The 25,180-nt window shown below is 39.6% G+C and overlaps 1 protein-coding gene across 2 annotated transcripts in view; it reads left to right on the top strand.

Annotated features, from left to right (window-relative positions):
• The window catches only part of LOC134657442 (ABC transporter G family member 20-like), a 30,329-nt gene extending 5,556 nt beyond the window's left edge, over positions 1–24,773 (top strand). For both annotated transcript variants that reach the window (XM_063512996.1, XM_063512997.1), the window contains exons 2-15: positions 383–542; positions 1,650–1,912; positions 13,316–13,406; positions 16,216–16,354; positions 17,163–17,272; positions 18,268–18,371; positions 18,736–18,857; positions 19,290–19,414; positions 19,641–19,815; positions 20,083–20,186; positions 20,967–21,049; positions 22,000–22,153; positions 22,864–23,062; positions 24,522–24,773. In XM_063512996.1, coding sequence (XP_063369066.1) covers positions 383–542; positions 1,650–1,912; positions 13,316–13,406; positions 16,216–16,354; positions 17,163–17,272; positions 18,268–18,371; positions 18,736–18,857; positions 19,290–19,414; positions 19,641–19,815; positions 20,083–20,186; positions 20,967–21,049; positions 22,000–22,153; positions 22,864–23,062; positions 24,522–24,736 — 2,044 coding nt within the window. In that variant the 3' untranslated portion in view covers positions 24,737–24,773. The remainder of the gene's footprint in view (positions 1–382; positions 543–1,649; positions 1,913–13,315; positions 13,407–16,215; positions 16,355–17,162; positions 17,273–18,267; positions 18,372–18,735; positions 18,858–19,289; positions 19,415–19,640; positions 19,816–20,082; positions 20,187–20,966; positions 21,050–21,999; positions 22,154–22,863; positions 23,063–24,521) is intronic.
• The last annotated feature ends 407 nt before the right edge of the window (positions 24,774–25,180 follow it).

Genomic DNA, 25,180 nt, shown 5'->3' with positions numbered 1-25,180 from the left:
CACTTAAGCGTTTTTATATTTATTTATTTATAACTAGCGACCCACCCCGGCTTCGCACGGGTTAACAAATTATACATAAACCTTCCTCTTGAATCGCTCTATCTATTTAAAGAACACCGCATCAAAATCCGTTGCGTAGTTTTAAAGATCTAAGCATGAATATAGGGACAGACAGACAGCGGGAAGCGACTTTGTTTTAGGGCTGATTTAGACGGCGCGCGAGCTCGCATGCGATTTTAGTTACATTGCGGACTGTTGGTTACGTCCAATTCAACCGACCGATCAAAACCCGCAATGTAATGAAACTCGCATCGTCTAAATGAGCCCTTAGTGTATGTAGTGATTGCCATGAAAATACTGAATTGAATCTTTTTTTTTTCAGATACGGTCTCCTTGGTCCATCAGGATGCGGAAAGACCACACTGCTCTCCTGCATCGTCGGCAGAAGGCAGCTGGACAGCGGGGAGGTGTGGGTGCTGGGTGGGAGACCTGGGGAGAAGGGGAGCGGCGTGCCTGGACCCAGGGTCGGGTACATGCCACAGGTGAGAACTAAGAAGCATCCTTTCAGAGCGCTGAGTGAATGTGGAGAAACTGGAGGACACTATGAATTTGCTTTGACAAGCTTGTAGACAAGGAAGTACAGTTACTCTGACGTTTATACAGCAATCATCCTCTTATCGCCTACTACTGAGGATAAGCCTTTCTTTGCATAAATCACATGTCCAGGTCCTGAGTAATCATAATGTGCGCGGGGGTTCACCTCGAAGATCGGTTACGTCAGCCATCTTCGGGCGCACGAGCGCCGAGCAAACTAGGAGTCGAAGTGGTCGCCATGGCCGAAATCGGCCGGAAGGATCATCATTATCATCATCATCATCAATCTCATCCAGAAGTGATCCGGTTTACCGTAGCATAGATCTATCAAAAGACAGACGCTTGTTTAATCTTTCAGCGGCTGTCAACTACCTTGAGGTACGTATAATTCCATGAAGTATATTGAACGATTTAAACAAAAAACTCTAATTAATGACTGTGCCGATGCTGTGCCGTTCATCAAAGTGATTATAATAGGTTGTTTCTGAACTTAGAAAAACTTAAGTGTGGGAAAAGTCTTTCTTTACGGGATAACGACGGAAATAATTCACAACAATTTGTACCTGATGACCTTTATATTATACGTAGGTAATCTATCTCTACCTATATCCGTCTTACGTATTTACAGAGAGAACTAGTTTAATTTTGCGCCTTATTGTATGATAATAAGGTGTACAGTTGCGTAATGTTTCAAGCTTCGATAGACGGACATGATTTGTAAGTAGATAGGAAGATGCGACATGCAACAGACAGTGATTCTATTCCGGTAAATTAGAGATATAACAGCAATATTACATGATAATATAATTATGGAGTAGTTTCATATTCTCGCTAAAGCATACGAAATTCTTAAAATCAAATTTATTTATCTCCCTCTCTGTTGGTTCAATGGAGTTTGCATTCAAAATAAGGACCATATCGAGGGATTAGCGGTCAAATCCGATATTTATTTGGATACATTTTTAATTTTAATAAGATCGACTTATCGGGCCGCTCACCCCTGTATATACTTTCGTGGTTTATTAAAAAGTCTTAACCACAACATTGAATTTCAGGACATAGCCTTAGTCGGGGAACTAACGGTGCGTGACGCGATCTACTACTTCGGCCGGATCTACGGCATGAAGATGAAGAAGCTGACCGATCGGTTCGAGTTCCTGAGCAATCTTCTGGATCTGCCGCCGGCTGGGCGACTTATCAAACAGTTGTCTGGAGGACAGCAGAGGAGGGTGTCACTGGCTGCAGCGCTTGTGCATGAACCAGAGCTGCTTATCCTGGATGAACCTACAGTTGGACTGGATCCTGTGCTCAGAGAACGGTAAGTCTTTTATAGTTGTTCAAGCAAATCTTGTCAGTAGAAAACAGCGGCAAATTTGAATAATCGCGGGCTAGCAACACTATGTTTGAATTGTTCGAAAATCGCATGTCTATTTATATCTTATCTGTGGAACTGTTTTGTTTACACTTCATCGTTGTTCGATGTACATTGCTGCTTTTTGTTTGTTTCCTATGAATACTTACCATACAACTATTATATAATCTGTGACCATACTTTAGTTTGCTTTACATTGCTACTGACATATCCAGCTTGACAGACTATTTTTAGTATAATTTACAATAATGTATTGGAAGTGCCTATAGAGTTAAAAACTAAGTACAAGTTAACCGTTTATTTCCACGTTCAATCTTCTGCAAAGAAACCTCACAGCGGTATTTACCCAGATGAACAAACGAGCATGTCAAGGTGTTTCCGATTTCCACAAAACATCGCCGATTTAAAGTTTACTCGGTCTTCATCTTCAACATTACGTGACTTGACTCTTGACCGGGTTTTGTAAATATTTAATTGGAAGGAAGTATGGATTTTAAAAGACAAATTAATTATAGAATAGTCTCTCACGTATCCTACTGATCAAGTTTTGATCGCCATATGTTATATCTAAAAAATCTACGCACACGCTAACACGATTGGCAGGAGCTAGCAAGGTATAAATTTACCCATAAATAAATTGCATTATTGCTTTAATTATTGACGACCGGTCTGGCCTAGTGGGTAGTGACCCTGCCTGTGAAGCCGCGGTCCTGGGTTCGAATCTCAGTAAGGGCATTTATTTGTGTGATGAGTACAGCTTTTGTTCCTGAGTCATGGTTGTTTTCTTTGTATTTAAGTATTTGTATATTATATCTATCGTTGTCTGAGTACCCACAACACAAGCCTTCTTGAGCTTACTGTGGGGCTTAGTCAATTTGTGTAAAAATGTCCTATAATATTTATTATTTATTATTATGACGCAGTGAAGAGTTTTGGCATTTAAAGGATAAACATTGGCTAATCGTTTAATTCCTTTAATTTGTATTAGGTACTTTTACCTATTTATTCTTCTTGATCCTTTTCTGATCAACATACAATTATGTATACAGCCCTGTCCCTGTCCCACTTAACACATTCAGTGCCAGCGCGAGCTACGCGCTACGAGCGTAGCCGATAACACGGGAAAAACCGTATGTAGCGAAAAGCGCCTACGAACAGTGAACTCCCCTAGCGAGTCGCTGGCAGTTAATGTGTTAAGCTTGTATGTTTAAACAAACCTTCATGTATGGATCATAATTGATTGTCAATGTCAAAACAAGGGCCTTAAACAAAAACAAAATAATCTTGTTAGTTAAATATTTCCTTAGTTCTTCCTTTTTTTAGTACTAAGCTACTTACGTCATCTGAATCTCTAACGGCGCAAACAAGAGTGAATATGCTACATATTTTGAACCCTTTTATGGCCTTTTCAATACTTAATGTTCATCAAGTGAGTCTCTATAAAGAATTAAACAAAAGTCTGTAGCCTGTATTACTTCGACATACGTAATGACATGTTTTTTATATGATTGCAAAAAGCTTTTCGCGTTTATTGCAAATAAAATGTCTCGTGAGCCAAGTAGATAAAACTAACGCAATGCGTCACCAATGACGTTGCAATCATATTGTGTGTCGTTTTATATTGCGTCCTATAAAAGGCAATTAGCTGAAATACCTGGGGACACCTGCAATGACTCGTTGCCAACACATTGACCAAGGCCGCCGTTTGGCAATGGCTATTTGGATGCACCGTCGGACATTGCTGGGCCAATATCTTAGTACCTATTCGCCGAAATGTTGCAAATTTCTTGATTATTTTATATGTTTCCTGTACACCATTAGTCCCGGAACCATCGGACAACTTAATTAAATGCTAGAATAATCATTCTTCGGTTCTCCTTGGCGCCCTTCTGGTACGGAACCCTAAAAATGATAAAGCATCGTGTACAAGTGAGGTTCGTCGCGGTTGCGATGCTAATGTTTAATTAAAGTTGCTAAACACGCTTGCGCACAATGGCCGAGACTTTGTGGCTGCGTATAGTGGACAGCAAAAGAAGTGTTCTAAATTGTCTGTACAATATTCTGCTCGGTAATGGATTACGATCGGGGTCGGCAAACGCGTCTCGCGGGCCACATGCGGCTTTTTGGATGTACGATATTGGCTCTTCAGTTCACCCAAAGAGCTCGAGATAACACTTGAGGTTTTTAGACCAACTTATATTTATATGCGGCTCTTTCGATATTCCTAAAACTAGATGATTTCTGCTGCAGTTGGCTCGTTTCTCAAACGTTTGCAGACCCATGGATTAATGAAGATAATTTCATGCATTCCTCTATATTTGTCCATGAGTGTATACCTCCATAATACATAGTTTCAATCCATATATTTTTTATAATTTGAAAAACATTGTCGTTAATAAAATATTAAAAATAACACTTTGTTTAATTTTAGTATAATCACGTTTAATTATCAAAAATCTGGGGGCACGGCAGTGCCCCCGCCAAGTCGAGCGCGAAGCAAACACTGCCGTACCATCCTTTACTGGAACCATTTCGCCGCATTTTCAGGCCCCTATTTGAGAACCTCTGGATAAGACCAGAACGCAGAAATTTTCGTCATCCAGTAAGCTATAATCACATACTTAAAATCCAAAATTTCAAGTCTGTAGATCATTTAGTTCCGAAGTTAAGCGAAAGCAAAGTTTCGCATTTATGACACTGACTCACACACTCATTGTTCAAGTTAATTCATATACGATTTGATGTTTACGCCATCTACTATGTAATCACAATAATTTTAAAGTCCTAATTTTGCATGTGAACCATTGAACGTATCAATCTTATGTAATAATACTCATTACTTCTAATAGATGGCGTTACGGGTCCTAAAAATCATCAAGCATAGTTGTTTACTTGAATAAAGAGTCTTGCACTACCTATCTGCATGAACGCTGCATTTTTAATTCTCCCACATCTCTCATCGACCGGTACAAAAGTGGTCCTTACCGAACGGATATAAGAACTATATTAGTGTGACATCGAAATTAACCTCAAATGTTGTTTACGTTTTAACGAATTTAAATGGATTTAAGAAGAAATTAAAGTGAAAAAACTGTATAATAAGTGATAAATAGACTTGATAAGTGTATACAAACGTTGGTGTGCGTATATCTTCATTATGGAAGACTATATTAAGGAACAAGAAAACGTGTACGCGTTGTTGACGAAAACTATTTCAAATTACAAGAAATCGCCGAAACAAAGACTGACTAGTGGTTATGTACAGTTACGAATGGAAATATTGACCGAATATTGGAATCAGTTTCACAGCAATCACATGGAAATGTTGAAATTGGTACCTAAACATGAACGAGGAAAGTATGAATATTTCACAAAAGATTATTTTATGGAAGTCGAAGAACAATACATCGAGTTACGGTCAGATATGATGGACTTGTTATTGAAGTTAAGTTCACGGAGCGGAGAAAGTACATCGAGTTCACATAACCCTCCAACTGCCACTAGTGTTAGTGATGAAGTCCGGCTGCCTAAAATTAATATTCCACAGTACTCGGGCAGTTATCACGAATGGACTTCGTTTCACGATATGTACACATCGCTAATACACAATAAAACCACACTCAATAAAGTGCAAAAAATGCATTATTTGAAAAGTGGTTTATCAGGTGAGGCGGAACAATTACTTAAGCATATACCTATCAGCGAGAGTAATTACGACATGGCATGGAATATTTTATTAAAAAGATACAACAACAAACGAATTATTGTAAACACAATTTTGGCACGATTAGTGAATCAACGAAAATTAACTACGGGAACATCAAAAGGGTTACGAGATTTGTTAGACACCACAAGTGAATGTATGAATAAATTGAAAAATCAAGATATACAAGTAGATACATGGGATACACTGGTAATTCATTTAATTGTCAATAAGTTAGACTCCGAATCACACAAAGAATGGGAACTCGAGCTCGGGTCCCTAGAGATTAGTGAATTACCAACACTAAACATGTTAGACAAGTTCCTGGAAAAAAGATTTCGTGTTTTGGAAATGATACAAGCTCCGCCGTCGAGTGCACCTGTAAATAAAAGAAGTTTTCATGTAAATAAGAGCGAACAGAAATGCATTTTTTGTAACCAAGACCACCTATTATACACTTGTAAGGAGTTTACGAAGCTTGAAGTAGATAAGAGAGTGGAATATGTGCAAGGCTGGCGGCTTTGTTTTAATTGCCTGGTACCGGGGCATTCAGTCAAGTTCTGCAAACATCGATCTTCTTGCCGCCGATGTGGGAGAAAACACCACTCTCTGTTGCACAGCACGTGGAGCCCGCAGTCTCAGACCTCTGCGCCGGTTCCGGAGGCATCAGCGCAGCTTTTAGAGGATAAAGAAGATACCAAGGAAGAAAAAGAAGATAAAAATAAAAAGAGTATTATATCTCACCTCACTACGGGGAGTCGCGCGCGGCTGATGCCAACTGCATTAGTGCAAGTATATGCTGAAAACGGAGAAAAACACTTGATGAGAGCGCTGTTGGACCCATGTTCACAAGAGTCTTTTATAACTGAGGCCGCAGCACAAAGGCTTCGCTTACGACGTACTTCAGTCAGTGGGCATGTCACGGGAGTTGAGAAAATGAAGACTACACTCAAGTATGTAACGGAAATAGAGTTCTCATCAAGAATCGAGCTTAAGATGAAGATGAAGGCAACTACTTATGTTGTACGACACGTCACCGACATTATGCCGGAGAATGAAGTGAAGATAGAAAACTGGAAACATGTCGAGAAGTTGTGCCTCGCAGATCCAACATGTCACACTCCAGGTCACATCGACTTGCTTTTAGGAGTCGAAGTTTGGAGCGAAGTTATTAAACCTGGAGTGATCAATGGCCCCTTAGGAACACCTATAGCACAAGACAGTCACCTGGGGTGGATTATTTGCGGAAATGTGAGGACAGAGCACACTGCCATAAAAAACATCGTCAGCATGCATCTTAATGTTGATCTTAACAACATGCTGAAGAAGTTCTGGGAGTTAGAAACCATAGAAGAAGAAAGCAATACACTAACCTCAGACGAAAAGAAGGCAGAAGACATTTATGAGAAGACACACAAAAGAAAAGAAGATGGTCGTTACGTGGTCAGGTTGCCATTTAGAGAAGAACCACCTGTGCTACCACGTGACTCACGAGAGATAGCAGTGAAGAGATGGATGTCGCTAGAAAGAAGATTAGATAAGAATCCAAAATTGAAACAAGATTACAACGACGTCTTACAAGAGTACCTAGATCTGCAACACATGAAGAAAGTAGATGATAAAGAACTAACCGAGAATTGCGTATACCTACCACATCATGCTGTTGTAAGAGACGACAAACAAACTACAAGAGTTAGAGTTGTATTTCATGCTTCATGTGCTGGAACTAACGGGGTTACCTTAAACGATGCATTACTCGTAGGCCCTACTCTGCAAGAAGATTTACGCGACATACTGCTGAGATGGAGAACACACAAAATCGCATATGTCGCGGATATCATTAAAATGTATCGGCAGATTGAAGTTAATGAAGAAGATACAAATTATCAAAGAATTGTTTGGAGAACTGATGCTCAAAAACCGATAGAAGATTACAAACTACTTACCGTCACCTTCGGGACCTCTTGCGCTCCCTACTTGGCCATCAAAACCTTACGTCAAGTTGCGATAGGTGAGGGTCAAGAGTATCCTGAAGCACAGCGTATAATACTAGAGGATTTCTACATGGACGACGTCCTGTCGGGGCATGAGACAGAAGATCAAGCTAAAATAAATCAGAAAGAAATCACAGCAATCCTCAAAAAGGGTGGGTTTGAGCTTCAAAAGTGGAGTTCAAATAGTGAAGCATTCATGCAAGAGATTGAACCTGTAAAACGATCACCAAAGGCCCAAAGAGAAGTAGATGGAAGAGACAGTATTAAGACTTTGGGTATCATTTGGAACACTAAAGAAGACAAATTACAAATAACTAATAATTTGAAAGACTCACCTGAACAACCTGTCACGAAGAGGAATGTTTTAGCCGATATAGCTTCATTATTTGATCCAATGGGTTGGCTGGCGCCTGCGGTAGTAATCGCTAAAACATTCATGCAGAAATTATGGCAATTAGGTGTTGGTTGGGACGAAGAACTCGCAGATGACGTGAAGGAAGAGTGGCTGAAGTTTAGAAAAGAGATTCCTGCATTGACAGAAGTAAAGATAAATCGTTGGATACATACCAACGCAGACAGAAGCTCGATTGAGGTTCATGGATTCTCTGACGCCTCGATGAGTGCGTACGCAGCCGTAATATACGTCCGAGTCATCGAAACAGACGGGCAAGTACAAGTATCTCTACTCACGGCTAAAACGAAAACAGCGCCTTTAAAGCAAATATCCATGCCCAGATTGGAGATGTGCGCTGCTGTTCTGCTGTGCAGACTTCTGAAACATGTTGTAAGCATATTAAAAGTTCAAAAACATCAAGTATTTGCCTGGTCAGATTCACAAGTGGTACTGTCATGGATAAAAGGCGACCCAGGTCGATGGACTCCTTTTGTTAAAAACCGAGTTACTGAAATAAAGAAGATGAATGAGATAAACGGGTGGTATTATGTCAATACTAAACACAATCCAGCGGACCCAGCTTCACGAGGAGTGATGCCTAGAAAGCTGTTGACAAATACACTCTGGTGGAATGGACCGGCGTTTCTCAAGGAGCCAGCCATAGAACTGCCGGGAACCGCAGTACCTGAAACAGACTTAGAATGCAGAAAGGTTATAAAAACATTAGTTACTACAACTAAAGAAAATGAAGAGGATTTAATACTTACCTTGATAACTAAATACTCGTCGCTCGGGAAACTGGTTAGAATAATCGCATACTGTCGTAGATGGATGCTGCACCTGAAAAGAAAGAGAGAAAATAAAGACCACTTACCAACTTACCTGACGACTGAAGAGAGAGATGAAGCACTTACCATTTGCTTAAGACGATCCCAGGAAATCGAATTTCAAGAAGAAATTGAAGATTTAAAGAGTAAGAGACAGCTGAAAAGAAAAAGTCGATTGTTGTCACTCGCCCCCTTTTTAGATCCAAAGGGTGTGTTGAGAGTAGGCGGCCGACTACGCCATGCTGATTTAGAAGCCCAACAGAAGCACCCCATTATAATCACGAAAGACAATGCTCTGTTACCTCTTCTTCTAGCAGAAGCACACAGCAGCACTCTACATGGCGGTCCGCAATTGATGGTGATGTATCTTCGATCTAAATACTGGCTGATGGGTCGTATTGTAGGGAAACATCCAGGCCCTGATGGCTTAACTCGGACTTACGAAATACGTACAATTTCTGGCGTTTTGCAAAGATCTGTAACTAAATTATGTGTTTTACCTTGTGTAAAGGACTCCGTCCTTTCCGGGGGAGTATGTTCAAGTTAATTCATATACGATTTGATGTTTACGCCATCTACTATGTAATCACAATAATTTTAAAGTCCTAATTTTGCATGTGAACCATTGAACGTATCAATCTTATGTAATAATACTCATTACTTCTAATAGATGGCGTTACGGGTCCTAAAAATCATCAAGCATAGTTGTTTACTTGAATAAAGAGTCTTGCACTACCTATCTGCATGAACGCTGCATTTTTAATTCTCCCACATCTCTCATCGACCGGTACACTCATGATCATCAGAATAGAACTAGTACTTCCCATAAACTCAGAGAGCTGAAATTTGGTACAGAGTTAGAGTTTAATGGCCACATAAAGGGAAAACCTAAAAATATTGCAATATCAGTCACGTTTTAAAGATCTAAGAACTGCATAAGTAAGTTTGTAATCCCATATAAATATATGATATTACAAAGTTACTGTTGCAGTTCCTACAAATAGTAGGTAAAGTAAAGGTACACTATGATGTACGATGTGAGTATGAATGAAGATATGTTTAGTTATGATATGTGTATACATAGTATGGGTATGAGTACCCGAAAAGAAAGACTGCCTACAAAAAGGAGGTGACAAGAGCTGCCCCGGGAATTATCGCCCTATTTCTCTTCTCAGTAGTCTGTCTAAAATGCTGGAAAAGATTATTAATATTCAACTAGTCAATTTCCTTGAATCAGAACACCTACTCTCCCAAAGTCAATATGGCTTTCGGAAAAAGAGATCTTCTGAGCAAGCCGCCACCTTACTGGTTAACCTTGTCTCTTCCTATCTTGACAGAGGAGAATCCTGCGTGGGAATCTTCCTAGACTTGGCCAAGGCATTTGACACTGTCTCAATCCCGATATTGCTTAGGAAGCTTGAACTGTTAGGTATTCGCGGTATCGCATGGAACTGGTTTAAAAGCTACCTTACAAACCGGAAGCAATGTGTAAGACTTGGCACTTTAGTCAGTGACTCAGCCCCGATAACTTTCGGTGTACCGCAGGGAAGCATCCTCGGTCCCACCCTATTTCTGATCTACCTCAATGACTTAATCTCTCTTCCCATCAGTCAGGCAGAAATTATCTGCTATGCAGACGACACTGCTCTGCTGTTTCACGATGTCTCATGGGCACGTTGCTTTGCAGTAGCGGAGTCAGGTTTGACTGTGATTACAAAGTGGCTCGCTGACAACCTGCTCTCACTTAATATTTCAAAAACAAAATACTTATGCTTTCATAAAACGGCCTCTTCTGCCCCCAGCTCACGGCCAGATCTCAAGCTTTCTTGTGGCAGTGCGGAGGACGACCCAGCTATTCACTCATGTAGAGTTTTCGATGTGATTAGTAATTGTACCACCATAAAGTACCTGGGTATTACGCTTGATGAAAATCTTAATTTCAAAAAGCACATCGAAGTGCTGTCTGCTAGAGTCAGAAAGGTAGTATTCATTATGAAACTACTACGAAATTCTGCTACGAGGGAGTTGCTTAAGCTTGTATACACTTCAATATGCGAATCCGTCCTATCATACTGCATTGGCGTGTGGGGTGGTTCCACTAGCTCTGCACTACTGCTTCTCGAAAGGGCCCAAAGGTTTGTGCTCAAGGTCATGCTTGGAAAGCCTCGATGGTTTCCGACGATTACCCTTTATAAAGACGCGGATGTTCTTAGTGTGAGGCAATTATTGATCTTACGAGTTGCAACTCACATGCATCAAAAAACTATAAATTCGGCAGAATATCTTACCCTAATCCGTAATCGAATCTTTAAAATTCCTACTCCCATCATAAAAACCGCTTTCGCGAGGCGTCTTCCTAACTTCCTGCATCCGTTTATTTACAATACAGTGGCAAAGTCCTGCAACATATCTGAAAAGTCCCCTCTTGAAGCAAAATTCGTAATTAAGCACTGGTTAAAAAGTCTTAACTACAATCAAACTGAGATGCTGTTGAAGGTCATCACCTAACTTACATGCTAACTATCTTTGTAGCCTTACACGCACACACACACACACACACACACACACACACACACACACACACACACACGCGCACACAGACACAATTTTTTCTTTCCTTTTTTTTTCCTTATTCTTTGAATTGCTTAATTCCTGTAACTATTACTTTCATTACCTTCTATTAGATTAGTCCTTGGTTCTTTACCTTCACTTTACGAATTTCGATTCCGGCCACCACGTGACAGGCATAGCCTAGTGTGGGGGCCACTGGACATTATGTATTATTAATAAGGTTTTTCTTTTAATAAATATTATTCTTATTCTTATTCTTATTCTTATTCTTATAAAAAGAGATGAGATGAGATCCGATCAAAAACATTACATGTAACGAGTACGGTACGAGTAAAGCATTATGTGCGATTGCCAAGTCATTATATGTATTACAAATTAAAGATATCTTATTGATACGGTTTTAACACCCCCTGGCACTGATTAAAATAACCGACTTGGTTTCACATTACATCTCAAAACTTTTTTGTAGTAAAAGCGTTGCGAGACTTGCACCTTTTTACATGTAATGTTTTTGATCGGATATAAAATTATAAAAAAACAGAATGAGCAACAACAAAAACATAGCGCTAGCGCCTGGGTTAGGTAGGGCTGCACCGTCATTGAGACCGAAGAAATGTTGGATGGGTTTGAATTTGTGCCGTGTCCCACGGATACACATTCTGGTGGCTCGGATTATCGAAGTCATACTTTTGGATCTTAGCCAGCCCATTACTACGCTAAGGGATCTGAGACAATTTCATGTCCTAAGAATGTATCAACGATGGTTCTTAGATTGGTATTAGTCACCAAAGGCGTGTAGGTATGCTACTTTCCCTAGGTTTTCTATTATTTACATTTTTTTACGAATGTTTTCTTCACCAGTAAACGTTATTTTGTATCTGACTATACAAGAAGAACCAAGCCAAGCGAATCCTACACGCGACGAGCTTGCTTTTAATTACTCGCTTAGAATCACAATTAACTAATTGTAATGTCTAAGATATCGTAAGTGACCTTGAAAAATCATCACGGTAAGTCTTGCTAGAGTATGATTTTTACAAATACTGCTACAAAACTGTGTTGAAAACACCTCAATAGTCAAAACTGACGTTTAACGCTTAACTTATCGGTGCCGACTGCGCGTGGACATCGAATACTGTCAATATAATTTAAAAAAAATGCATATAAGTGGGTTCCGAAAAATTAAGCGGTTATCACACTGATGCTGTTTCCGAATGCGGCACCACGGTACCATGAGTGTGATAATGATAACGACCAGACACGTGACGTTCGGATGACAAATGCAGCAGCTGATTTAATAACTAGCTTAAATCTAAAATGGGCCCTTGAGGCATGTTTCTTAATAACTTCAAATGGATATTGGAAAATTTCTGTGATTGTGATGGATGCACGTGTACAATGATTGATTGCAGTAAATTAGCTCGGTTCACGTTCTTCCATAATTTCATAATTATTACCTACAATGTAAGAGATTATTACTCTTGTCTCCGAGACCTTTGACTTTTTCATACCTACGCCATGTTAGAACTTATCCCGTTAGAAGTTTCCCTCATGCATCCTGTATATAATTTTTGTAGTATGTATCGTGATCGGATAGCAACTCGTATTTATTGTGTCTCTAGAACGTACTTAACTTTTAAAACAGTTTTGGTCAAATTAAGCTTGACATGTTCCGATTCATTTAAAGCCACCATCCCCGCGACTCTCTCTAGGCGGATAAGATAACATGTCGAGCCAAATTCAATCAAAGTTACGGAAGTGACCCGTTGTAATCCCGAAGTATTTTTTTATATTTTAACTTTCTTAGTGTTACATTTTTTCCGGGATCTTGATTTTCATAATTCATTTGTCTCATTGCAGAATATGGGAGTTTTTGTCCGAACTGGCGAGAGGAGGAACCACGGTCATCATCACCACGCACTACATCGACGAAACCAAACAAGCACACAAGGTAATTACCAATTTAAATCTGGCTTTATTCACAGAAGGGTCCTTATGTTTCAAGTGCAATAAGGGCGTTACTATCTGAAATTTGAATAGAAATTTCGATAGAAACGTCCTTATTGCAGAAGAAAGATAAGGGCTCTTCTCTGATGGAAAGTAACAAATATATGTATGGCTAATGCAATAAGAAGAAGAAGAAAGAGAAAAAGAAGAAAGACATAACCTTAAAACTAACTAAGAGTACATACACAAAATGAATAGTTGCTCTAAATGGGATGAATAAGGACGCTATTCCCGTGCATAATTGCACTCAAATGGGTTACTTTTATGCCATAAATTAGCATTAACACTAATTAACATTAATTAACATTAATTATCAAATTAAGTGCACCGCTCAGTCATATAATTCAGTGGATAATTGGATATTTATCTGTTTTATTATTATTAATGGAATAAGTAAGTGGTTTCATTCAATTTGATAATTGATCTGTCAACTTGTCAAGTCGTCTTTATGAAATAAATTCCATATAGGTCTGCAAACTATCAAACCATGTGTATTTTCATAACAGAAAAGAAAGAAAGAACAATTAACACACTAGTAATTTTATACCGTTCAAGAATTGGATAACCAATAGGGCTAAGATGGTCGTTTTTAGGGTTCCGTACCCAAAGGGTAAAAACGGGACCCTATTACTAAGACTCCGCTGTCCGTCCGTCTGTCACCAGGCTGTATCTCACGAACCGTGATAGCTAGACAGTTGAAATTTTCACAGATGATGTATTTCTGTTGCCGCTATAACAACAAATAGGTACTAAAAACAGACTAAAATAAAGATTTAAGTGGGCTCCCATACAACAAACGTGATTTTTGACCGAAGTTAAGCAACGTCGGGCGGGGTCAGTACTTGGATGGGTGACCGTTTTTTTGCTTGTTTTTTTGCTTGTTTTGCTCTATTTTTTGTTGATGGTGCGGAACCCTCCGTGCGCGAGTCCGACTCGCACTTGGCCGGTTTTTTTTATCATCTGTCATCATGCCTGTCACGTTCTAACAAATGTGTAAGTGCGAATGTGACGCATGACATGACAAGTGATAAAAATGCGACCATGATACCACTGATAGATATAATGGTTTTTATTGGCACACTTCTGTAAAAAAAACTTGAGGAAAAACAAATGCGTAAAATTAGGTACAGTGGCTTGATCACATTGTTAGATCTTTGCAAGATTCTGATCGAACATTACCTAAACAAATACAACAATACTTTCTAAAGAGTTGACCAATCAATCTGAGACTGCGCAAACGCTTGCAACAATACGTCTATGTCAAGGTTGTCTTAGAATAATGCAAATTATCTTAGAACATGCAAGGGAAGGAGATCAAAGTTTATTTCCGAGCTGCTGTAAAACTATAGGTAAATACTATACAGAGTGAGGATGTTTTTTACTGACGAGGAAGGACGAAGACGACTGTTCAAAATGTCACTTAGGTACGCGCTTCAATTTTGGAACGCCTATAACCTATCTTGAGTTATAAATCATTGCCTCCATCTGTCTGTCTTTGGCGTCATGGAGAGCATCATGTAGCTTGTAAGTATATATTAAAAAAACTTAAGCTAATAAATCATGCATAAAATATTAATAACTTTACTTTAAAGAAACGTAATTTTGGCCGGTTTCAATCTACACGTTTAGAGTTAAGAGTTTCCGTAATGGGATTCTCGAAAGGAAGCACTGAAAGCTCACCGAAGGATCCTCGTAACGGATGAAAATATTTCGAAATTCGAATTTCGATTCGATTTGAATTCGATTTGTAAATTACGTGAATGTCCTGTTATCTCTTCTTCTTCCTCGTTTCGTCATCACTCATCTCTGTCTGAGGGTAGTTACCAGGTTTTAGTTTATTGAATATATTTTAATGAACTATCATTATTTTGGACCCATAACCGCTGGTGGCCTAGCGGTAAGAGCGTGCGACTTTCAATCCGGAGGTCGCGGGTTCAAACCCCGGCTCGTACCAATGAGTTTTTCGGAACATGTACGAAATATCATTTGATATTTTACCAGTTGCTTTTCGGTGAAGGAAAACATCGTGAGGAAACCGGACTAATCCCAATAAGGTCTAGTTTCCCCTCTGGGTTGGAAGGTCAGATGGCAGTCGCTTTCGTAATTAGGATTAGTTGTCAAGCGGACCCCCAGGCTCCCATGAGCCGTGGCAAATGCCGGGATAACGCGAGGAAGAAGATCATTATTTCCGACCTCTACGATATTATCTGAATTTAATTGCAAGTTACTTCACCGTGTCTTTTGTTATACTGACTGATTAATATCTAAGATCTATAGGTGGCCACGTCAATGATCAATTATATCAGCACGCGATCATCTTTATACTTGTTGTTGTTTATAATTACGTTATTTCTGAACCAAGATTTCCATGATGGTACATATACCTATTTCTAGAGCAAATTTCATTTTATTATCTAGGTATTTAGGATCACCATAACTATACTAGACATTCATTAGCAATAACAATAGGCAGATATTGTTTAATTACAGACAAAATTTTAAGCTTTTTTGCTTAAGTATACAGGCAAATATATACTTACCAGATTAAAGTATATGAGTACCTAAATATATGACGGAAATATTCGCTCCAATCGGGTAAGTTTCGGCAGCTGAGTTAGTAGTGCGGTAAACGGATGTCCCAAAACTGAGAGTTCCGAAGCCGTGAATTTTCCAATTTCCTTTTATTTAAAAAATTGTAAGTAGTTATGTTCAATAATTGTTTTCTTAATTTATCTATTCATTCATTCCAACAGATCGGTCTACTCAGAGATGGACAGTTACTAGCAGAAGAATCCCCAGAAGAACTCATGCGCAAGTTAGACTGCAATAACCTGGAAGAAGCGTTCCTGCAGCTTGCCATGAGGCACCATGAGCTGTCTCCCAGAAGATCGAGTAAGTACCAATTCGTCTTTTCGTGTCTATATTCCGCGTTTCATACACAGGGTGTTATCTAGTTTCGAGCAGTATGTACCAATTAATACCCTACATCTGTTGTGATGGTAAGCTGCTCTTATAGCACGAAAGACCGATTCGTGGAGTAAACGACTACTCGAGTGGCGACCATGGGGGGAAGGGCGTCCTCAAAGTAGAACCAATATGCGTTGGGACGATGACATCAAAAGGACTGCGGGGATGAGGTGGCTCCAGGTTGCACAGAACCGTGACGAGTGGCGTAAAATGAAGGAGGCCTACACCCGAAGGGTAGAAAGGGGCTAAAGAGAGGGGGGGGTAAGCGGTTACTAGGCTTGTAGATGCTTGGAACTCCATGGGCATTATATGACTTTATAATCCAGAAAATTTCGACTGGGAGTTCATTTCAAAGAATGGTTGCAGAAGGTTTTTTGTTATATTAAAATAGAGTAACGAGTCAACTCTTTCTAGAGTTAGCTTATTCTACCAACTTAACCGTACCAGAGTTGTACTTGTTTTCTTTATAAGAGTAGGTATTGTAGTTGTATATTATACGAGTATAGACTCCAGGATCAGAAGATTTACTGTTCTGCAATAGTTATGACACAAAACGACGCATGACGCATCGAGAATGCGTTGTCAGCATTCCTGTTACAATGTGTCCCTACATAGTCTAAAGACATTTCCTAGGAACTGATGTCATAGCAAGTAGTTTTATTACGTTACTTTATACTTCATGTCCTATGCTGAGAGAAGGCCTAATACTTAACAATAATTATAATTATTTCAGCTCTGACCACGTCCCCAGACGTGATCCCGGACAGCGTGGTGAACGCCGTGGAGAGCCGGGGGCAGTTTGATTCCCGGGAAGACTTTAGTGTAGTCACCAGCAGCACTGACGTAAGTTCACACAATAAAAAAAAACGTCATTGTTTTGCAGTCTTATGAAATGTATGTATGTTTGTAAGCATGATCGATACTTAGGTACTTTATAAGTTGTGTATCCAATTGTTACTTTTGTGTATCTTCCTATTAATAGGCATAACCGAACTTGCCCTGTTTCTACTTATTACCAATATCATTATTTTATACTTAATGGAACTATAGGTCTTATTGTATATCTACACGTTTAAACATATTTGTATGTGACTGTTTGTTTCCTAAATAAATTAAAAAATATATATATTTCATCGTCAATATCAGCCTATTTTAGTCCACTTCTGGATGTAAATGACTGCTATGGCACAACAACGGAGTCGATTTTCCGCTCTTCTGTCGGTCCACTTATTGAATAGGTCGGTCCCATTATAGTATATTATCCCAGGTATTTTATTTTTCTACCGAAAATAAGTTTAATTAGGTATTGTTAATTATACGCTTAAATGATGCTTGAAGGTATTTTATTTTTCTACCGAAAATAAGGGGCAAATCTTTTGCTCATTAATTATCCTTGTATCACTTGTATGTAGTATGGAATACGGAATATATATTGCCTTAAGTCGAATTTGGAATTAGTGTTAACTAACTATATGAAGGTGGTTCGCAGGAATTCAACGAGTAGTTGGAATTCATTGGTGTGCTAATGGGACAGACCTATCCAGTAAGTGGACTGACAGAAGAGCGGAAAATCAACTCCATTGTTGTGTCACAGCATAGTCATATAACTCATATACATCCAGAAGTGTACTAAAGCGTATAATGAACAATAATGTAAGAGTAGATTGTTTAAAAACATTCGAAACGCACTTTTTTACCTGGACAGACTCTAACTTTTAATTTAAAACAGACAGTAAAGGCTGTAAGAGTTTCTCGGTTGACCACAGCTCTTCTCCAATTAATAAAATAGAATGATAAACTATAGCCCACGGTTATTGGTTTATTTTGTTCAATTTCAGGTATTAACCAAAAAAGAGAATGCCAAAGACTGTAGCGGTAAGTCGCGGGGGCGGTACAAGGCCGTCTTCATCAAGAGCCTCCAGCAATTCTCCAGGCATCCTGGGTGAGATATTTCGTTTCTCTTTCCCAATTGTGATTGTGTATTTCATTAATTACATTAAATTAGCCTTCTAGGATATCAACCTGAAGCTAAATTCTCTGCTAAATTTCTCATCATCATATTGAAAATCCTTACTTCAATAAGCATTTGATACTTTTTGAGATTTTTGATGTTATTGCTTGCTGTCAAACGTGTGCCGTAACGATCAGTTTAAAGCTGAAACCAAATGGTATGTCAGTTATCTTTTTTAGTTCTTCTTGTTTCTTACAGAAAAAGTTATTGTCAGCTCCGGCCAGAGTATTTGAACATCAAAAAGAAAAAATAGGTACTTCTACAAAATATTCTAAAACACACTTTACATTTTCAGCGGGCTGATATTCTCGGTTCTATTCCCTATTATCCAAGTAGCGGCGTTCTTCTCGGCTATAGGACACGACCCGCGTGACCTGCACGTCGCCGTAGTCAACGACGAAGCACGGTTATCACCATGTAAGTCCCTATTAATACACATTGAAGGAACACTGTTGATCCTAGATTACTACCTTGTGCAATTCCTATTAATACTAAATATTTCACCATTAAAACAGACATACTTTGGCAGTTTGAATATCAGTTCTGAAATTAACTACATCGGGATAAACGTTCAGGAAATTCAGATCAATTAACTACTATGTACTGTATTTTTAAATAATATGGTTAACACAATCGAAAGCTATACTGCGCTTTACCGCGCTTTACTGATATTTTTTCCATAAAATAAATAATTAAAAAAAGTGTGTAAAAATCAGTTAAAACCTTTAAATGCATTTTAAATATATGTTTTATTTTTGTTTTATTTATTATTTTAGTTTATGTTAATGTTCATGTAATTTGAAACTGCGTGAGGTGTGCAGTAAAGAGTATAATGTGTTGTATTTCCAGATGGTCTCAGTATTTGCCAAAATAGCAGCCTACAGCCAATCGTACGATACGACAATGACACTTGCTCGCAATATATGCTAAGTTGTTGGTTAATTGAAGAAATGGCCAAATACAAAGTTTATGAGGTAATTTTTAACCTTTTTAAAATGTAGATTATTATGTATAGTAATTAAATTTCATATCACTCTAACTCTCGCATACCTACACAACTTTTACAATCGAGTGTTGGTAGCCTGGTATGACTAAAAGTATGTTAGTAACAGTGAACTAGGTCTGATAAATCAAGAAAATCCTAGACAAAAACAAGCGAATCCGCCTTTGAGAGCTCTTATAGTTGAAATAACATTTCAGATACCATTCGATACAATAGAAGATGCCAAAGCAGAAGTAACAAACGGCAAGCTGTACGGAGCCGTGTACATTCCGCGGAACTTCAGTGAGGCTCTGGGCGAACGGTTCCGTGAGGGTGATGTGCCTGATGATATCGTGGACGAGAGTACAGTCGGCGTGTGGCTTGATATGACCAGTAAGTTTATCAACTTATTGAAACAAGGGTTTCTTAGCAATTTTGATTTGGATTCAGAGTATGAAACAAAAACTTATTAAGAAAAGTGGCCGTAAGCGCTGGTTTTATAGCTAACATTATGCAGAATTGGGTCCATTCCTGATGCACTGTTGTACTTGTTCGTACATGGTTTGATGTCGGCACGAATAAATCTTTTTATCTTTATCAGGGCTTTTTAAACTATTGGTACATTTACAGAAATAATTAGGTTTATTTCTCATTTCCCAGATCACCAAATCTCCAATTTCTTGAAACTAAAGTTCCACAAGGCTTACGAAGGTTTCACGAAACGGACGATGACGGCCTGTGGTAGACCCGAACGACTGGTGCAGGTTCGTATCCCGACAATAGCAAATTGTATGTATATATTTGTATATAACCTCACAACTCATTTAAATATCTAGTCTCAACCAATCACATGCTTGCGATTGGCTGTTACATTTTCTATCATGACTGAAAAATGCAGCTACCCAGAAATTTCAAAATTCATGTATGCATATAATTATATATTGTTTATATTTATTTATGTAAAGTTTCAGCAAGCACCCTGTATCGTATCACATGTACCTATACTTCACTAAGGTAACGAAACTAGAATACATTTTTGATTTCAGCCATATTCATATTTTTTATATACCTATCTGATACTTACTGTCTTTATGTTTTAAAGATACGAGAGACCATCATATACCCTTAGCGTGTAACTACTAACTTAGAAGTAAATTACCAAAGTAACTGAACTATAACTAAAAACACACTCCTTAAGCCCTGTAACTCCTAAATCCTCCATATAGAATGTGTCTCCCAACATACAGATAAGTAATTCCCTTCTCTAGCACATGATCTGCTTATTTTAGACCACAAGACCTCCTGTCTTGGGGTCTAAAATAAGCAAAAGCGAAAGAAATTGGCCCGACATTAAAATCACCAAGTCAGGGGGTCTAAGTTTACCATCAATTCAAAAACCAACATGGCATTAACAGGCAGTCACGGTCTAATAATCGCGTAAAGTTGCGTTTGGAAAATTTCTGATTAAGTGATATTAATTTTAAATGGTTGTCCATTTTTATTTCGTAAAATAATGGTACCTACGTGAGACATGTATTAAATAGATTCCAGTGCACTTCAACGAGCCGATCTACGGAAGGATGAACGGGCAGTTCGTGGCTTACATGGCACCGGGCGTTATGATCACGTGAGTATAATAAATTGTTCAGAATATAGTGCCCAGAATGTCTAATATTACGACAGCCTAGGATGTCAACCGAATTTACATTTCATTTTTTCATTTCATTTCATTTTCATTTCATTTTCATTTCATCACATTTTATTACAAAGCTCCTAATGACCATCTTCGTTCATATCATCAGACCAGCTTGATTGCACGATTGGAGAAAATATGCTGTATGCATGTAGAGCCATGCTTGTAAGACCGCTCGAACGATAAAAAGTCCCGAATTGGCAAATACAAAAACGAATAATTTTAGATATCTACTAGTGAAATCAGCTCTTTGACACGAAAAGCATTGTTAAGAATTTGTATAAACTCTAATAATAATTTTTAAAATTTATGCAATGTCAAGATTTTAGGTGATTGCAATTTTCTCAAAATTCTCTAGGGTCAAAGACCACCTGAGGAAACAATCAAAAACATGTGTATGGGAAAATTCTCAGAATATGTCTGCGGTTGGATCTAATTGCCACTACTCTCGTACATTTTGTATGGGTCGCGGCAATAATACTTACTACAGACATATTTTTTGAGAATGACCGTACACATAAATTTAGAAGCGCTGGTGGCCTAGCGGTAAGAGCGTGCGACTTGCAATCCGGAGGTCGCGGGTTCGAACCCCGGCTCGTACCAATGAGTTTTTCGGAACTTATGTACGAAATATCATTTGATATTTACCAGTCGCTTTTCGGTGAAGGAAAACATCGTGAGGAAACCGGACTAATCCCAATAGTTTACCCTCTGGGTTGGAAGGTCAGATGGCAGTCGCTTTCGTAAAAACTAGTGCCCACGCCAATTACTGGGATTAGTTGCCAAGCGGACCCCAGGCTCCCATGAGCCGTGGCCAAAAGGCCGGGACAACGCGAGGAAGAAGAAGAAGACCGTACACATAAATGTTGAATGCTGTTTTCCAGAATAATCTTCTTCCTGGCGGCCGTGGTAACGTCAACCCTGATGATCGGGGACCGTTTAGAGGGCGTGTGGGAGCGGAGCGCAGTCGCAGGAGTGCAGCCCAAGGAGATGCTGCATGTGCATATCGGGATACAGGCCACCGTTATTTTAGTACAGGTATTTTTATATCAACATCCGAAACAACTACCTATATGAAAAAAATAACCCAAATTTAATCCTTCATTTTTATAAACTAAAACATGATCTATCTGTCTATCATGACAATTTTATTAATTAACAAATTGTAGTTTAATGGAATAGATTTTACTCCCGTCATTTGTCTCATCTTAGTTTTTAAAAGCATCCCATATCTCTTCCCATGATAGAAATTAGAAGGAGAGCTGAATACAGTTTGCAGACCATCTAGTTAGTCCCCCTTATTATCGTTATTGCTGGATTCGGTCACCGAGCATTTATTATTCATTTGTGGAGGACCTCGTGGTAAAACTAAATTGCTCTTGTTCGAAATGTCGTACTCTACAGGAGGCATAAATCTATAGAACGTCGGGTTTAGGTTATAAAAACTAGCGAATTAATCTTAGCCATAAGTACACGGCGTTCATGAATCTCGAATGTTCCGACCCCACTTCTAAAACTAATATATTTTTCTTCCAGACCATAGAGATGATGCTGCTTGGCTACGTGGGCTATGGGCTCCCCACCAGAGGTTCCCTGTTCGCCTGTGGCTGCCTGCTGTTCCTCCAAGGCCTCTGTGGGATGTGCTACGGGTTCCTGCTCTCTGTCTGCTGTTCCAGCTACACCATGTCCTTCTTCATCGCCACTGGGAGCTTCTACCCCATGATATTGCTGTGTGGTAAGTTTTTTAGGCCATAGAGATGATGCTGCTCGGCTACGTGGGCTATGGGCTCCCCACCAGAGGTTCCCTGTTCGCCTGTGGCTGCCTGCTGTTCCTCCAAGGCCTCTGTGGGATGTGCTACGGGTTCCTGCTCTCTGTCTGCTGTTCCAGCTACACCATGTCCTTCTTCATCGCCACTGGGAGCTTCTACCCCATGATATTGCTGTGTGGTAAGTTTTTTAGGCCATAGAGATGATGCTGCTCGGCTACGTGGGCTATGGGCTCCCCACCAGAGGTTCCCTGTTCGCCTGTGGCTGCCTGCTGTTCCTCCAAGGCCTCTGTGGGATGTGCTACGGGTTCCTGCTCTCTGTCTGCTGTTCCAGCTACACCATGTCCTTCTTCATCGCCACTGGCAGCTTCTACCCCATGATATTGCTGTGTGGTAAGTTTTTTAGGCCATAGAGATGATGCTGCTCGGCTACGTGGGCTATGGGCTCCCCACCAGAGGTTCCCTGTTCGCCTGTGGCTGCCTGCTGTTCCTCCAAGGCCTCTGTGGGATGTGCTACGGGTTCCTGCTCTCTGTCTGCTGATCCAGCTACACCATGTCCTTCTTCATCGCCACTGGCAGCTTCTACCCCATGATATTGCTGTGTGGTAAGTTTTTTAGGCCATAGAGATGATGCTGCTCGGCTACGTGGGCTATGGGCTCCCCACCAGAGGTTCCCTGTTCGCCTGTGGCTGCCTGCTGTTCCTCCAAGGCCTCTGTGGGATGTGCTACGGGTTCCTGCTCTCTGTCTGCTGATCCAGCTACACCATGTCCTTCTTCATCGCCACTGGCAGCTTCTACCCCATGATATTGCTGTGTGGTAAGTTTTTTAGGCTACAGAAATAATGCTTGAATATCGATTGTACTACTTGTACTTGATTGAGGTAAGGAGTATCACAATTTAAATGAAATTGAGACATAAAATCAATGTGGGGATGACTTTCTTGTCATGTGGCAAGAACACTCGTATTTTTACCTATAAGTACATATGTATAACTTCGCTCTGACACAGTCAGAAAGGAAGAGCTCCACTCCTTCTGCTCTACCGACTTTCTGTAAGTGGAGTATGTTTACAAACGGAAGATTTAGAAGCGACGAAAGAACATGTAGATGGTTTTACCTGATAGACAGTCTTCGCCAAGCCACCACATAATTATCCTGAAAGTATGTAGGTACCTAAAGTGTCATTCAATAGAACTTGCTAACTACCTTGGTATGTAAACAAAAGTTACTAGTAAATTGACATTCAGTGTCAATTTTAGTATGGCGGTTTGTTTACATAGTTAGCAACTTGCTAACTACCTTGGTATGTAAACAAAAGTTACTAGTAAATTGACATTCAGTGTCAATTTTAGTATGGCGGTTTGTTTACATAGTTAGCAAGTTCTATTGAATGACACTTTAATACTTATTTGTCTTTCACTCCTGGGGCCCGTTTCTCAAAAGCTTGTAACTTGTAATACAAGTGGAAGTCCCTTTCTTACCAAAGCTGTCAAAATGTGACATCCGCTTGTATTACAAAAGTTACAAGCTTTTGAGAAACGGGGCCCCTGGTACTAAATCTTTTTATTTCAGAATTTAATGGCAAATTTTTGAATATCGTTTCCAATCATCTTATACTAATTGAGAATGTTTCATCACAGGAATCGTCTGGCCCTTGGAAGGCATGGAAAAGTACCTCCAATACATCGCCCTGTGCCTCCCATTTACCATCCCATCGAAGTCCCTCCGAGACATCATGGAAAAGGGCGCCACCATCTTGGATACCTCCGTGTACAGTGGGTTTCTGATCACCGTGGCATGGATTGTCATTACTCTGGGCCTGTGTTTCTTAAGGCTGAAGTATAGGAAGACGTAATTTCTTGCGCAGTTAGTTGGGCATCATCACATGTGAATATTTTACTGTTTACATCATGGAAAAGGGCGCCACCATCTTGGATACCTCCGTGTACAGCGGGTTCCTGATCACCGTGGCGTGGATCGTCATTACTCTGGGCCTGTGTTTCTTAAGGCTGAAGTATAGGAAGACGTAATTCCTTGCGCAGTTAGTTGGGAATTATCACATGTGAATATTTTACTGTTTACATCATGGAAAAGGGCTCCACCATCTTGGATACCTCCGTGTACAGCGGGTTCCTGATCACCGTGGCGTGGATTGTCATTACTCTGGGCCTGTGTTTCTTAAGGCTGAAGTATAGGAAGACGTAATTTCTTGTGTTGGGAATCATCACATGTGAATATTTTACTGTATTTTAAAATTGTGTTTTATTAATATCATGAAAACGGGCTCCGCCATATTGGA

Source organism: Cydia amplana, chromosome 20 (genome assembly GCF_948474715.1).
Source record: "Cydia amplana chromosome 20, ilCydAmpl1.1, whole genome shotgun sequence".
NCBI classification, from domain to species: Eukaryota; Metazoa; Arthropoda; class Insecta; order Lepidoptera; family Tortricidae; genus Cydia; species Cydia amplana.
The sequence above is the reverse complement of the archived record's forward strand: the minus strand, read 5'-3'. Positions and strand labels throughout refer to the sequence as shown.